The sequence below is a fragment of the Eptatretus burgeri genome, chromosome 5 (genome assembly GCF_056783735.1).
Source record: "Eptatretus burgeri isolate ZD-2024b chromosome 5, Ebu_testis_v1, whole genome shotgun sequence".
Taxonomy (NCBI): domain Eukaryota; kingdom Metazoa; phylum Chordata; class Myxini; order Myxiniformes; family Myxinidae; genus Eptatretus; species Eptatretus burgeri.
Window position 1 is genome coordinate 15,714,379 of NC_140965.1, and position 15,137 is coordinate 15,729,515.

At 46.1% G+C, this 15,137-nt stretch overlaps 1 protein-coding gene across 4 annotated transcripts in view; it reads right to left on the bottom strand.

Moving 5' to 3' along the window:
* LOC147025914 (tetraspanin-4-like) overlaps positions 1 to 15,137 on the bottom strand; it is a 151,944-nt gene that overhangs the window by 67,858 nt on the left and 68,949 nt on the right. For 2 of the 4 annotated variants that reach the window (XM_085880816.1, XM_085880815.1), the window contains exon 2: positions 14,875 to 14,954. The exons of 1 other annotated variant lie outside the window; for it this stretch is intronic. In XM_085880816.1, the coding sequence (XP_085736942.1) occupies positions 14,875 to 14,954 (80 nt within the window). Of the gene's footprint in view, positions 1 to 14,874 lie in introns of all 4 variants that reach the window. One more of the 4 variants, XM_085880814.1, reaches the window with a different exon arrangement.

A 15,137-nucleotide genomic window follows, 5' to 3' on the forward strand; every position in this document is an offset into this window, starting at 1 on the left:
GATGAACATGCCATGAACAACAAAACAGAAGACATCTTCAGAGAAAATATAATTCCGAACTGAGTCATTTAAGGAAAGTGAAAGTTCAAAACCAATTTCGACTGCAGAGAAGCCTGCGTAAGCAAACTATGCATAAATGGAAAAAGAAGTTCAGGAAGGAGGGAATGTGCTAAACCTAAATTCAAGAAAACCTAATTTTAAGAGAAGGCAGAGGGTACAAGACCAGAAAGGGAGGCGGGAGAAGACAGAGACCACCGACCTGTTGCAATGACAAAGTGATAGGCCCGTAGACTCAACTTCATTGCAGGAGATTCCATTGATCTTTAAGGCCTTGGTTTCCATGGCGTCACACTGAGCAAGATGAGGGAGGGGGAGCCAGTCCAGAGGAGAGAGCAGTACTCCATCAAGCCCAGGATAAAAGCTTTGTATCTGCATGGGAGTTCAAAGGTTCCAAAAATCATCAGTTCTTCCAAGTTGCCAGAAGGTTTGGATTGTGCAAATGCCTGGATAAACCTCGATGGTGACGAAAAAAAAAATAAAAAACACATCTCAGTGGAGCATCATCAGCTATAGACCGATATATAATACTGCCATCACGCCTGATATTCAAAATCGGGTGTGCATGGTGCTTAATATCCGATTCACCACAAAAAGATAACCTGAACCTGAATCCTTGGGCTAACGGCAGAGCTCAGAGGTAACAATCGAGTGCACCTGGCAAATAGGATCAGCCACTCAGACTGAATATTCATAGCTTTGAACTGTGTTCGATTCCCAACCTATTTGTAACCAAACTCATGAACTTACAGCAGATTTAAGAGGTGGTCGATATCACTTTTGAGAGGGCTGTCAGGATTTATGTGGCTTAACTTTCTATAATAATAATAATAATAATAATAATAATAATAATAGTTCACTGACAAAGAAATTCAACACAAGTGGAAACCATTCAGACCAAACCTACACAATGGCTGCTAACATATGGTTGTTGATCCACGCTCTATCTTTTTTTAAATGCTGAGCCTCAAGCAAGGAAGCAGCACATCTTTGGCAAGACTCGGCTGTGGTTTGAACCGTTTGAACCACCGACCTCTCAGACTCAGAGTGGACACACTTGCCATTAGACCACAGAATGTATTTTTCTTCGTATGCGGCACCTTCTGCTTGTTGCATCACTTCTGGGTGGGGATATTCGAGATAGGATTAGTGATACTGTATATGCAGTGCTCTTTCTTCTCAATTAATTGAGTCCACTGGTACACCAACTTTCAGCAGTGAAACACCTTTCCTTGAAGTGGTTTCAGTGAATGAGAGAGTGCAATACATCATGTTACTCTCGATCAACTATTTAGCCTTTTTCAATTGGGGATGTCAAAACGAATTGCAAAAAATTCATTAATTTTGCAAAGTTTCATAAACTTTGGGTCAGTTATTGAATATTTTTGAACCGAGGCCTAAAATAAAGAGCGAAAAGCTGGAGTTGTATCACAGTGTAAACCAATCTGTCCACTTTGGTGGTAATGTGGGTAGTAATGCATCATGGAGCATACGACCTTTTGGAGGGGGCATCAATCTGGGTTTTTATTTACAAAGTCGAGGCTCATGGAGGAGCAAGGTGGCAGAATGTAGACAGCCGACACTAGGGCAGTGGGGCCAACACACGGATGAATGAACAGGAGGAGGAGGGGAGCGAAGAGGGAAGGAAACATAGCAACCTGCTAATAGATACAGAAAGATGTGGGAAGACTAGGTGTGGAGTTGAAGGGGACGGAGGATGACCTGAAGTGGTGAGCTACCACCAACTGGAAGCTCTGGAGTGAAAAGTGGGATTAATTAGACTGAGGAAGGAGGTTCCACAACTAAAACAAAAGAACAGCAGAGGAGGTAGTGAGCATGCATTTTGGAAGTTTCATAACAAGGGAGTCATCTTGAAGTGATGGAGGAATGAAATAGCAGAAGAAATATATATATATATATATATATATATATATATATATATATATATATATATATATATATATATATATATATATATATATATATATATATATATATATATATATATATATATATATATATATATATATATATATATATAGTAGTGTTACGGATCTGGAAACCATAAGCATTCAACATACAGATGTCCCAAAAGTCAGTTATGTCGTTAAATATGTGTGTCGTCAGATCCCTTTCCTTTTGTCTAGTGGGAGAATCAAAGGCGTGCGTTGCGATTTCTTTTTAGTTAGGTTATTAAATCTTTACATCCAACGAACCCTCCAACACGCCATATAACAGCCATCCCATCTGCATGACCCCTCGGCCCATTATGATTCATGGTAACATCGTGCTTGCAGCCCTCAGTTCGCGGACCACAGCGCAGCTTTGCCTGAGATAGATTCCCGAGGATGTTCGAGGCACTTTCACCACCATGACCTTTCTCGAACAGGGGTGGGTCGGCTTTCTCCAAACAAGGTCGAAACCCCGCCCCAGAAAGGTATGCCATGGGACCCTGTCCAATCAAAGGAAGACAGCGAAGCGTGTTCACCGAGGCCCATCCTCGCTGAGGGAGGTCCATAAATTCCCGAGCACTCTGTTCGTCTTGGGGTCTAACAGCTTCGTCTTGTTGGGGTCTTGGAGAGTTTTAGGTGGGTCTTTTTGGAGAGTTTTTGCTGTCACGAAAGGGTTTTTTTGCTGTTACGAAGGTCGTCGAGGCAGTGAAAGTGTCTCTGCTGGCCCTCCACAAGGAAGGAAAGAGCGACCCCGACCCCCCTCCGTGGACCCCGCTATTCACCATCCGAGCTCCGCCACGAACCTCGAGTCCCACACGTGTGACTGGGGACCAAACCAGCGACCATTGTTAGGCGCCGCAGCACGGAGTACCCCCTTTCTCCGACGGCCAGGTACCCAACCGAACTCTGACCCCCAGCTTGTCTCTCCAATAAAGACTGGGTTTTTCATTTTGTGTGAGTGTCTGCGTGTGGGCCCATCTTCAAGTAGAACTGAATAAGTGTTTTTGGAACATCTATATATTAATACTGAAGGACCAATTTTGTGCTCCTCTGAGCGGTCTCGTCACGTTTTTCTCGATACTGTGACCTGGACTGAAAGAAACTTCGTACCTGTAAGAGTGCATCGCACATAGTGGCAATAGTCAAACTTCAACTCTGAATCAGAATAAACACTTTTCGTTGAGAGGCGGGCCGAGGAGTGAAGAGGCGGGCCGAGGAGTGAAGAGGCGGGCCGAGGAGTGAAGAGGCGGGCCGAGGAGTGAAGAGGCGGGCCGAGGAGTGAAGAGGCGGGCCGAGGAGTGAAGAGGCGGGCCGAGGAGTGAAGAGGCGGGCCGAGGAGTGAAGAGGCGGGCCGAGGAGTGAAGAGGCGGGCCGAGGAGTGAAGAGGCGGGCCGAGGAGTGAAGAGGCGGGCCGAGGAGTGAAGAGGCGGGCCGAGGAGTGAAGAGGCGGGCCGAGGAGTGAAGAGGCGGGCCGAGGAGTGAAGAGGCGGGCCGAGGAGTGAAGAGGCGGGCCGAGGAGTGAAGAGGCGGGCCGAGGAGTGAAGAGGCGGGCCGAGGAGTGAAGAGGCGGGCCGAGGAGTGAAGAGGCGGGCCGAGGAGTGAAGAGGCGGGCCGAGGAGTGAAGAGGCGGGCCGAGGAGTGAAGAGGCGGGCCGAGGAGTGAAGAGGCGGGCCGAGGAGTGAAGAGGCGGGCCGAGGAGTGAAGAGGCGGGCCGAGGAGTGAAGAGGCGGGCCGAGGAGTGAAGAGGCGGGCCGAGGAGTGAAGAGGCGGGCCGAGGAGTGAAGAGGCGGGCCGAGGAGTGAAGAGGCGGGCCGAGGAGTGAAGAGGCGGGCCGAGGAGTGAAGAGGCGGGGCGAGGAGTGAAGAGGCGGGGCGAGGAGTGAAGAGGCGGGGCGAGGAGTGAAGAGGCGGGGCGAGGAGTGAAGAGGCGGGGCGAGGAGTGAAGAGGCGAGGAGTGAAGAGGCGAGGAGTGAAGAGGCGGGGCGAGGAGTGAAGAGGCGGGGGGCAAGGAAAGCAAATTTTTGGGCGGGGGTAAGCAAATTGAAAGCGGGAGACGGGGGTGGAAATGGGGCAGGGGATGAGTGGGCGGAGGCAGGGGTGAATTAGGCGGGGTTGAGTGTGAGGGGGTGGACAGGGGGCGGGGCCTGGGAATCAAGAGATGGGGGCAGGGAGTGAATAGGCGGGGGCGGGGCCGGGGTAATTAAATTTTTGGGCGGGGGATGAGTAGGCGGGGGCAAGCACGCCCTGTCCAGTCCATGTCCCTCAAGTGTGGGTCAGCTGGTGAGGGTGGTTGAATGAACGGACTGTGACCTGGACTGAAAGAAACTTCGTACCTGTAAGAGTGCATCGCACATAGTGGCAATAGTCAAACTTCAACTCTGAAGCAGAATAAACGCTTTTCATTTTACACGGCGATGTGTGACGTCACCGCTGAGGCGTAAAGACGTAATGACATCGGTCATTCGCTGACGTAATTACGTCTGTCGTAGACAGACCGTCACCGCTGAGGTGTAATTTGACGACTCGAAAATGGCGTCTGCAATGTAAAACCCTCGTCTGCACATGCCGACAACCTCAGAATGTGAATTTGACACAAAAAGAAACATTGTATCTTCTATATATTAATACTGAAGGACCAATTTTGTGCTCCTCCTTGCGGTCGCATCACGTTTTTAATCGGTACTGTGACCTGAGAAGTTTTGACACGGTGTTTATACGTCAAAGTAGACACGTGCACAAATCAGGGGACTTCTTCACAAAGAGTAGTGTACACCAAAAACGTCGTGTACAAGGACGTTTTGTAGGCCTCATTCGGGAAGGCCATGGAGTACATCGACTGGGAGCCGGCTCTTACAAGAGCCGCCACTGGTCGTCATATTGGGCTCATGGAACGGAATCCGTCTGACGGGGTTTCGGCTAGCAGTAAATATTCCTTCTTGCATATTTGCATCAAGTCTTGCTTTTGTCTTTTACTGGAAATAAAATTTGTTAGAAATACCCCCAGTTCGTTTCCGTCCCTTCTTACATCGGTCCAGCATGGTTCGGATCCGAGTTTAGCCGGGTTTTAACCCCGATAATCCGTTCATTCCAGCCAGCACGGCTTTGCAGTTTCCGCTCGGTTGCACCCGAACCGGAGTTGGTAGTCGGTAGTTGGAACTCTACCGCAGTCGGTAGAGGGACCCGGTTTCCCCGGTAGACAAAATTGCGTAGTTAATTAGGTAAATTGGTTATATATATATATATATATATATATATATATATATATATATATATATATATATATATATATATATATATATATATATATATATATATATATATATATATATATATATATATATATATATAGACACTACGCTATGCAATTGAAATATTGGCGACTACGGTCGGCTCAGCGAACCTGCCACGTCACGGAATTGTCCAGAGTGACGGCCTACAATTCCGGGGAGTCTGGTGGAGATGACGTAGCTTTCCCCACCTCATGGTCATTCTTGCCACTGACCCCCGGTCCACAAATATATATATATATATATATATATATATATATATATATATATATATATATATATATATATATATATTGTTGTAGATTTCTGCCCATCCGGCGTGCAGGCGCGGATTTTTATAGCCCCAAGGGGAGGGTTCGCTCTGGGCTTCACCACCCAAAATCAGCGCCCTCCCCGTTTTCACCTTTGAACCTTCACCCAGGCTGGATCTGCCCCTCTCACTTCCGATTGGCCAGCTCTTTCAGAGGGTAATGCCGTTTTGATCCAATATTGCCGTCAAATGCGGCCGTGTTGGAGATCACCGTGGAACGCGGCCGTGTTGGAGATCACCGTCAAAACGCGGCCATGGGTTGTCGTGACGATGTTTTTGTTTTATAATAAAGATAGAAAAGAATAACACTACCTCAAAGATGCACAGCCCAGCACACGAACAATTCCCGTTATACATTGGTGGGGAAATCTAACCTGGAACACACACTTACCGAAATAACTGACGTCTGGGGAACCTGAATGGTGATCTGTGAATTTCCACAACCGAAACACACACACACACACACACACACACACACACACACACACACACACACACACACACACACACACACACACACACACACAGCGATGATCACAGAAAAGGTTTTGCTTTTGGTGCTTTGTGGAAAATACCAATAGTGTTGAGAGCTTTGGATCCTACAGCATCCAGAAGACAGATGTGATATTGGGGCCCCAGCCCAAAGGGGAGAGTCGCACTCTATGGAGCTACACACAATTATTTTTAGGCTGTGAGAAGTAGTCACGTGAGAAGTTCACAACATGGGCCTCAAAGGCCCGTGAGAAGTTAATCCCTCCAATTGCCTTCAGGTCGGGTTTACAAAGGAGACTTTTCTGCAATTCAGAAAGCGTAGACAACTCCATGGTACATTGAACAAGTGTTCACCTTTGGGGGCGACAAAGAACTATTACCATGGCCACGCGGATCTTAAGCAACATGCAACATCGAAATGACGCAGGCACATTGGGTTCAACAGCCTCCTGTGTAATATGTGTTGTACAAGTTATCCTTGGCAGGGGTCTCAGAGCGACGTCGTGGTATTGTGCTTAATCTTACATTTCAGCAAAATGACCGTTTTGTCAGTCAGGCTGTCATGCGCTACAAGATTATTGAGGATTGCATGCGGCCCGTGTTAAGATGGGAAAGGTAACAAGGCAAGGTGTTTACAAGTTGAGCGGTTGTGTGGAATCAGTCATCGTCACCACATATAATAATACCAATTATTCAGTGTGAATCATGCCAGCAGTCACACCATGATCGGCTTGATCTGACTTCCCCATAAACAAGGAAATTGATCAGATGGAAAAGGCCATTTGGCCCATGATGCACATTTTTCCTCAAAATAAAATCACGACACCCTCACTTGTCATTGTTAGTCTCAAAAATGGGGGAAGCAATGGGTTAAATATGTTAGGCAATCAATGAACCATTCCTTGGAAACAACCTCACAAAGTATTCAATAGAAGGTGAAAAAGGAAAGCCTTTAGCAGGAGTAGGATGAAGGTGGGTGAGGTTTCACTCAAGAGCTAAAAGTTGCATATTTTGCCTTAAAATTTTGACTCGAATGAGTTCGATGTTCTCTTCTGAACAAATACGGAGCGGTCAAAATTTCGTTGGATGGGATATTCGTCGACTCCTGAGAGCCACAGTTTGCATGTATGCTTGTTATTTGAGAGCTTCGCTCTGTCATTGCTTGTTGTTCAGAGCATATAATCTTGAAGTGTGCTCCAAGCAGAGGTGTCGTCAAATCTCAAGAGAAAGACAGTGCCACTCCAAAGAGATCCACGAGTATATGGTGACCGTGGTTGGTGAACGCACATCCTCATTCTGCAGTAGCCAAATAGGTGATCAATATTAAAAGTCAACGCAAATCCCTTGAAAATGATCCCGAGTTGGACGTGACTGACCTACATACTGTTTCCCATGTTGAGGTATTAATCACGAAGGATGAAGGTTGCCAAAATATCCAGCAAATTTGGAATTATTCAAGGTAGCATTTTCACCATCATCCACAACACACTTTTTTGTATATCTTGTCGAGGCTCATATGAGAGCTAACACACAACGCACAGCAAGGGAGGCATGAGACAAGAGGGGTGGGAGTGGGAAGGACAAAATGGTGGAGAGCAGAGACATTTGGAGATCTGTGGAAGGGAGAGGGATGGGACGGGGAACATGGGGAATAGAAGATGGACATTACAGGGACTTTCAGGAAGGAAAGCAGGCAATTTGAAGGAGGTGGGCTTTGGTGGATTATCGGGGGTAGAAAAGATTGAGGATTTGGATGGGGGATGATAAGAGGTGGTGGTGAACACCTGTTTTGAAGGCCTGGAGGGAAGAATGGGATTGAATCGAGTGAGGGAGTTTATTCCAAAGGAGGGAAAAAAGAGGAATGAAGGAGTGAAGGTGAGCAGTGATTTTGGTAGTTTTTCCAGAAGAGGGTTGTTGGCGGAACTTGAGCGCGCTGTGGAGATGTGTTGGGGACAATTCGCAGAGAGAGCGGCGGGGGGGGGGGGGGTGGTGAGGCTGGAGAGGAGACGGTAGAAGACAGAAAGACCACCGAACTGCCTGCGGTGAGAGAGTGAGAGGCCCAAAGACTCAGCCTCATTACGGGAGATGCCAATGATCCGAAATGCCTTGGTTTCCACAGTGTGAAGCTGAGAAAGGTGGGTGGCAGGAGGACCAGCCCAGAGAGGAGAGCAGTATTCCATCAGGCTGCGGACGAAAGCTTTGTAAGTGGTCAGGATCTCAGGTGGGCCGAGGAAGGGCTTTGCACGATGGAGGATTCCCAGTCGACGACTGGCTTTGGAGGTGAGGTTGGAAATGTGGCTTTCCCAGGAAAGATCATGGCAGATAGTGAGACCCAGAAGCTTGTAAGAAAGGACTTCTTCCAGAGAATTGTTGAGAAAGTGGATGGGGTGGGGGGGGGTTCTAAACGGTCCTTTCTGAGAGACAGTGAGTGAGATTTGTCCGGATTGAAAGACATGTTCCACGTGTTGGACCAGTTTGCGATTTTACCCAGATCTGCAGTGAACAAAGAAGCTGCTGCTTGCCGGTCTGTGGGATGACAGATGGTACGGCAGAGGGTGGAGTCATCAGCAAAGAGATAAAGAGGATTTTCCAGAGAGTTGGAGAGATCATTGATGAAAACCAGAAACTTGGCCCTGTCCAAGGTCTCAACAAGATTCAGGTCTCCAAAACTACAGCAATCACGATCGATAGCAATTGCTGGCATCTTGTCATGTGCCTCTCAAAATGTTCAACGCAGATCCGACTGACTACATGCCTCACTACTGGGATCCTGAAACCAAAATGGAGTCCATGCAATGGAAGCATCATGGTATCACCACCAGAAAATTAATTTCACACCTAAAACCCTCAGCCGACAGTATCTTAGCCTCGATTTTCTGGGATGCAAAGGGAATCTCGCTGAGCGACTATATTCCTCATAAGATGCAACCAGAGCGGAATATCACATCAGCCTCGTGTAGGAATTACGACAACCAGGGATAAAAGGAAAAGGATTCTGACCAAAGGTGTGCTCCTGCTTCATGACTATTAATAAGGCCCGTGTTGTACAGACCGTGGTTTTGAGCATCTGGATCACCAACTCCCACCACCACCACCACCACCACCACCACACAGCCCAGACCGAGTAATATAACAATTGAAGTTGCACCTGAATGGCTACAGATTCAATGACAAGGAAAAATGGCTGAAGCAACAAAGATGTGACTGAAGGAACAACACTAAAAACTTCTATTAAATTGATAGACAGTTTGAAGGACAAAATCAGAAAGTATGTGGAAGCCAAGGGGCACTATTACACTGGTATTGAAAAAGATAAGCTCAAAATATCTTGACTATTGTGCGTCGTTCAAGTAATTTTTTGAATGCCCTTGGAACTTTAGATGCTGGAATTGCAGCTTCATCTCCCAAATGCTCCATCCTCTATCCTCTATACAAATGCCAATGTCCAAGCTCCTGTAAAAGTCGAGCAAGGTCTCCTAAAGTCCTTGTCCGACATGAGATAGACGTTAAGGCTCTTTCATGTCTGTTGTTATAGACCTGTTCATTATTCGAGCCACATTCCCACGACCCCCTGCAGTTATGGATATATAAAATTAATCAGCAGGATGTCAGGTGCAGCCATGATATAATTTAAATAAGGCCTTACAGTGTCAGCCTCCAGCGATTATACCTGTTTCTCTCTTACTGCGAGGTGGTTGAAAGGTCCTAATCAGATTATTTCAGGGACGAACAAACTAAGGTGCTGAAAGTGGGGGCAAGTGCAAATGCCTCCCCCCCCCCCAAAAAAAAATGAAATGGGAGGGACGGCAAATGCGATTTCCTCTTTTCCCCAAAATTGATTAAGGAAGGGCTGCTAAGGAAAGTGACAGAGGGAAACATAACACACAAGGAAGAGGGAAGAGGGAAGCCAATTTACTCACACAAAATTATTCCCCCATTTTCCCTTTAAATATTAGCATGTAGTGGTGAACATGGCCATCAATCCAAAGGGATGGGAGAGGGGAAATTGGTATCGAATCACTCAAACCATCAGAATATTTGTGGCAAATTTATTTTCTGGAATTTCTGCCAACCCAAAATGGCCTCAAAATGTCCAAATGTTTATTGAGCAAGGAAGTGAAGTGAAGAACTCCACAGACCAGCTCACGAGTTTAGCGATCAGCACCGTCTGTCTGCCTGAGCGGCACTACTATTCCAGCAGAATGAACCCCACTTTTACGAGTCTCCCGAGGATATGCATTGCAACATTTGGAATGATGTATTGGATGTAATGCTGTCAGGCCTGGAGGATCAGATAATATCGGACTCTGTCAGTGCTAACAGCCATAGAAGATCGACTTCAAGAGGCCTGAGATGGAAACGACTCGTCTCCTGAGATGTTGCAGTGTGCAAATGCTCACTTTAGGAGGCTACTTGGATGCGTTTCATCTGGAACCTTAGCTTTGGATATTGGAAAATATGTGACATCAACTATGCTACTACGATTCCTGAAATCAATTGCATTGCTTCGACAGAGATGAAGAAATTGATCCCACAAGTGGTGAAGCTTTGCAAGTTGTACCTCATCCACCAAGCTATGACAGCCACTGCAGAGCACTTTTTCAATAGCTTACGGCCGTTGAAATCCTACATGAGAACAACCATGACTGAGCGTCATTTGAAGTGTCTTATACAGCCTCCTTTCTGGTCTTGCACCCTTTGCTCTTTCCGTGCTTTGCCAAACCCTCACCCCAGGATTCTGCAGTGCAAACAATCCACCATCAACCCCCTTATGGTGAAACCACCTAGATCCACTATCACTGCTCACCTCCACTCATTTGTTCATCAATTTTTTTCCCCCCACCTGTGGAACCAATTTCCACATTCTCTTAAATCTCATTCTTCCCACCAAGTCTTCAAGACAACTGTTCATCACCATCTCAGATCATCCCCAATCCAGAACCATTATCTTTTCTACCCTCATTAACCCATCAGCCCTCACTTCAATCCCCTCATTCTTCCAAATTTACAGTTTTTCACACCTGAAAGTTTCCTTCTATATCCATCTTGTACACCCCATTTATCCTTCCCTGCCCCCATTCCTTGTCCAACCAAGTCTGCATCTATTTTGGCCTTCAACTCTGCTGTTGGTGCCCCCCTTTCTCTGCTGTCCTGTCCTGATCTGTTCAGTGTACTAGCTCTTCCATGAGCCAACACACAAATATATATTATACGATTGATCCTTCCCACACCCCTCTAGCTGATAAAGCTGCATAAAGCAACCCAAGAAGACCTACACAAGGTAAGTGCTACATTGTTTCGAAGCGTTCCCAGAGTTCCTCTACAATTATAAAGACGTTCACATATAGCATACAAATGAGAATCCCAATGCTTTTGACGTTAGCACATGGTACATGCTTGGGAACCTCATTGGTATGCATTGTTGTCTACGCCATCACTGATGATTTGCCAATAAGCAATTAAACCGGTCCGGTAGCTGAGGGTGTGTAGCATTGGGATTCTCATTTGTGTACCATGTGTGAACATCTTTATAGTTGAAGAGGAATTATGGGAAGGGTTTGAAACAGCATGAGCACTTACCTTGTGTTGGTCTTCAAGGGTTGCTTTATACAGCTACTTCGGCTGGAAAAGTGTGGGAGGGGTCCATCATTTATATAATCTTAGCCACCTGGGTAGAGTCAATAAGGTGAGAGCTGATTGGCTATTCCCTCCATTCACAGATGAGATATGTGGGTGGGTCTTTATATATATACATATATACATATACATATGGTACTGTACTCGGTAATCACACTGGCTCCAATCTGCTGATTCCCGAAAAATTGCCGATATCGACCAAGCGTGTGGTGTGGTGTGTTCACAAAGCATAACATTCTCTGATAACTCCTCCACGTCTCTCGCTCTCTTTCTGTACGTATCCAGACGGGCGTTATGTCTGGGCGGTATTCATAGTATGACGGGTAGAAAATGGATTTCAGACATTATTTTGTTTCCATCTTCACTGTTATTCTATGCAGAATCATTTTGATGAGTGTATGAATCATAATTGACACTCCACAACATGTCTGCCTTCCCTTAGTCTCACCTCTGATTGCTTTCCCTTCCTCCCCCCCCTTTCTCTCTTTCCCCCTGTATCTCATCACTCTCACCCCACCCCTCTCAATCTCTCCCCCCTCCCCCCCATCTCAGTGTTCCTGTCAGCGAAGCGACGGGTGGTATTTGCTAGTTTCAGAATAAAATCAGCTGTTACTGTAGTTTCCTCTGCTGCGTAGTGCATTTCACAGCAAAGACAACCATGAGCACCGAAGAGCTTTCAAATGACCTCTGGGATAAAGTTATGGAAATGCACAGATTAGGGAATGGGTACAAAAACTTTTCAGTGGCCTTGAATATCCCTTGGAGCACAGTCAAGACAATCATTAAGAAGTGGAAGGTGTATAGTACCAAGACCATGCTTAGACCAGGTCGTCCCTCCAAAATGGATGACCAAGCAAGGAGGAGACTGATCAGAGAGGCCACCAAGAAGCCAATGGCAACTTTGATTGAGCTACATGCTTTTATGGCAAAGACTGATCACTGTGTGCACATGAAAACAATATCCCAAACACTCTCCAAGTCTGGCCTGTATGGTATGGTGGCAAGAAGGAAGCCATGACTCAAAAAAGGCCACCTTGAGTCCCGTTTGAGAAATGTAAAAAAAAAAAAAAATTCTGGAGATTCTGAAGCCATGAAGCAAAAGGTTTTGTGGTCTGACGAAACGAAGATGGAACTTTTTGGCCGAGAAGCAAAACGTTACATTTGGCACAAACCAAATAGCACATCACCCAAAGAACACCATCCCGACTGTGAAGCATGGTGGTGGCAGCATCATGCTATGGGGATGTTTCTCATCAGCAGGGACTGGGACACTTGATAGGCGAGCAGGGAAAATGGATGGAATAAAATACAGAAAAATCCTAAAGGAAAACCTGCTGCCCTCTTCAAGAAAGCTGAAATTGGGACGGAAGTTCACCTTTCAGCATGACAACGACCCGAAGCACACAGCCAAAGCTACACTGGAGTGGCTAAGGAACAAAAAGATAAATGTCCTTGAGCGGCCCAACCAGAACCCCGACCTAAATGCAATCGAACATCTGTGGCATGTATTGAGGATTGCTGTCCATGAACGCTCCGCACGCAACTTGACTGAACTTGAACAGTTTTGTACAGAAGAATGGGCAAATATTGCCCAATCAAGGTGTGCAAAGTCGGAGACATATCCCAACAGACTCACAGCTATAATTACCATCAAAGGTGCTTCCACCAAGTATTAGCTCAAGGGGTGGACATTTATACAACCAAGATATTCTAGTTTGGTATTTTAAAATAAATTTTCTGAAATTTGTGGGTTACGACGTGTAAATAAAGGTGGGAAAAGTCTGATTTAATGCAATTTAATTCCAGGCTGTAAGGCAACAAGAGGTGAAAATTTTGAAAGGGGGTGTAGACTATCAGCACTGTATTTTCGACACAACACACACACACACACACACACACACACACACACACACACACACACACACACACACACACACACACACACACACACACACACACACACACACACACACACACACACACACACACACACACACACACACACCTCTCTGGGCTTTACGGGTGCCTGCCACAAAGCTATAACGAGCAAATTTGACGAAGGAGGTGGCCATTCGGCACACCATGCCTGCACCACATGAGCACTAGATAAAATTAATCTGTCAAGCTAACGACTTCATTTCATTGGGGGTAAGAGGAGGTGTGGGGATGAGAAAAGTGTAGGTATCTCGAGTATCACCAGGGTATTAAAAAAAACAAATAATTACAATGTGAGGGGTTGAAGGGTACGGGGTGGGCGATTTGCCATTCCTTTTGTTGGCGATAACTCAAATACTCTACAGGAAAGGTTTTTTTTTTTGCTTTTTGCTGGTGGCTTGCCATCCCTCTCCCAGCAGTCGTGAGGACAGGGATTTGTAATTTGTTCAGTGTCAGCGATACCTCACCTAAGGACAATGTGGAATCTTTATTCCAGTTTAATGACCATCTGAGGGATGGCACACACATTGATGAATCCACCTGCCTGTTGAACACCTAGATAACAGTTCATAGCTCGGTCGGAATTCAAATTCAGGCTAGACAGCATAGCAGCGAGTGTGCGTTACCTCAAGGTTATCCTGCCAGCCCCCATTTTATCATAATAATAATAAACAAAAGCAACACGTACAATGAATAAGCCATACAATATGCGCCCGGTTTGAAGGGAAAAGCAGCAATGGGAACATGGAGTGAACGCCATCACCTCTCAGTCACAAATTACGAGGCCAAACAGCATGAAAGAGGAGGTACAAAGGAGCCAAAAACTTGGAAAGGAATGAAGTTGGAGAAATGGACAGAATTTTGAGTAAATGCTCCTTTGGTACGGAGGCACAAATGTCAATCAGTGTTACAAAACTGTGTATTATTCCAGAGGAATGAGCAATACGGATTGATGAAACATTAATAATTATCACCAAACATACACATATCATTGACTGATCAACATAGCATGACAAACATCATGTATGTCTATACAGTACGTACTGGTGCAATCTGGATGAGCAAACAGGTGATTATGCTGGAGTGCACATCTGTTGTCTGTGTGTGCACCTGTGCCTGTACATGTGTGTATGTGTGTGTGTGTGTCAATCACCATACGTAAGAGTGCATGTGCAAAAGTGCAGTAGTGCCAGGTATACACTCACCCAAAAGACGAGGTTAAAGGTGAACATCAAGTACTTGACACACGCGTGGCACGTCTGTCCCATGTCGCAGCGCCGCAGGTCTAACAGAAAAACAAAGGAGAGGTCGATGTAGAACACAATCACCTTATTGCCTTGACCCGGAGTGATCCGGACCTCAAATGCGCCTTCCTCGGTCTGCGGGCGGCTCTGGTTGTACGGTCCGCTGTTATTCTCCAGCTCGTCATCACTTGCAGATTTGTTCATCGTGGTGAAGTTGGCATGAC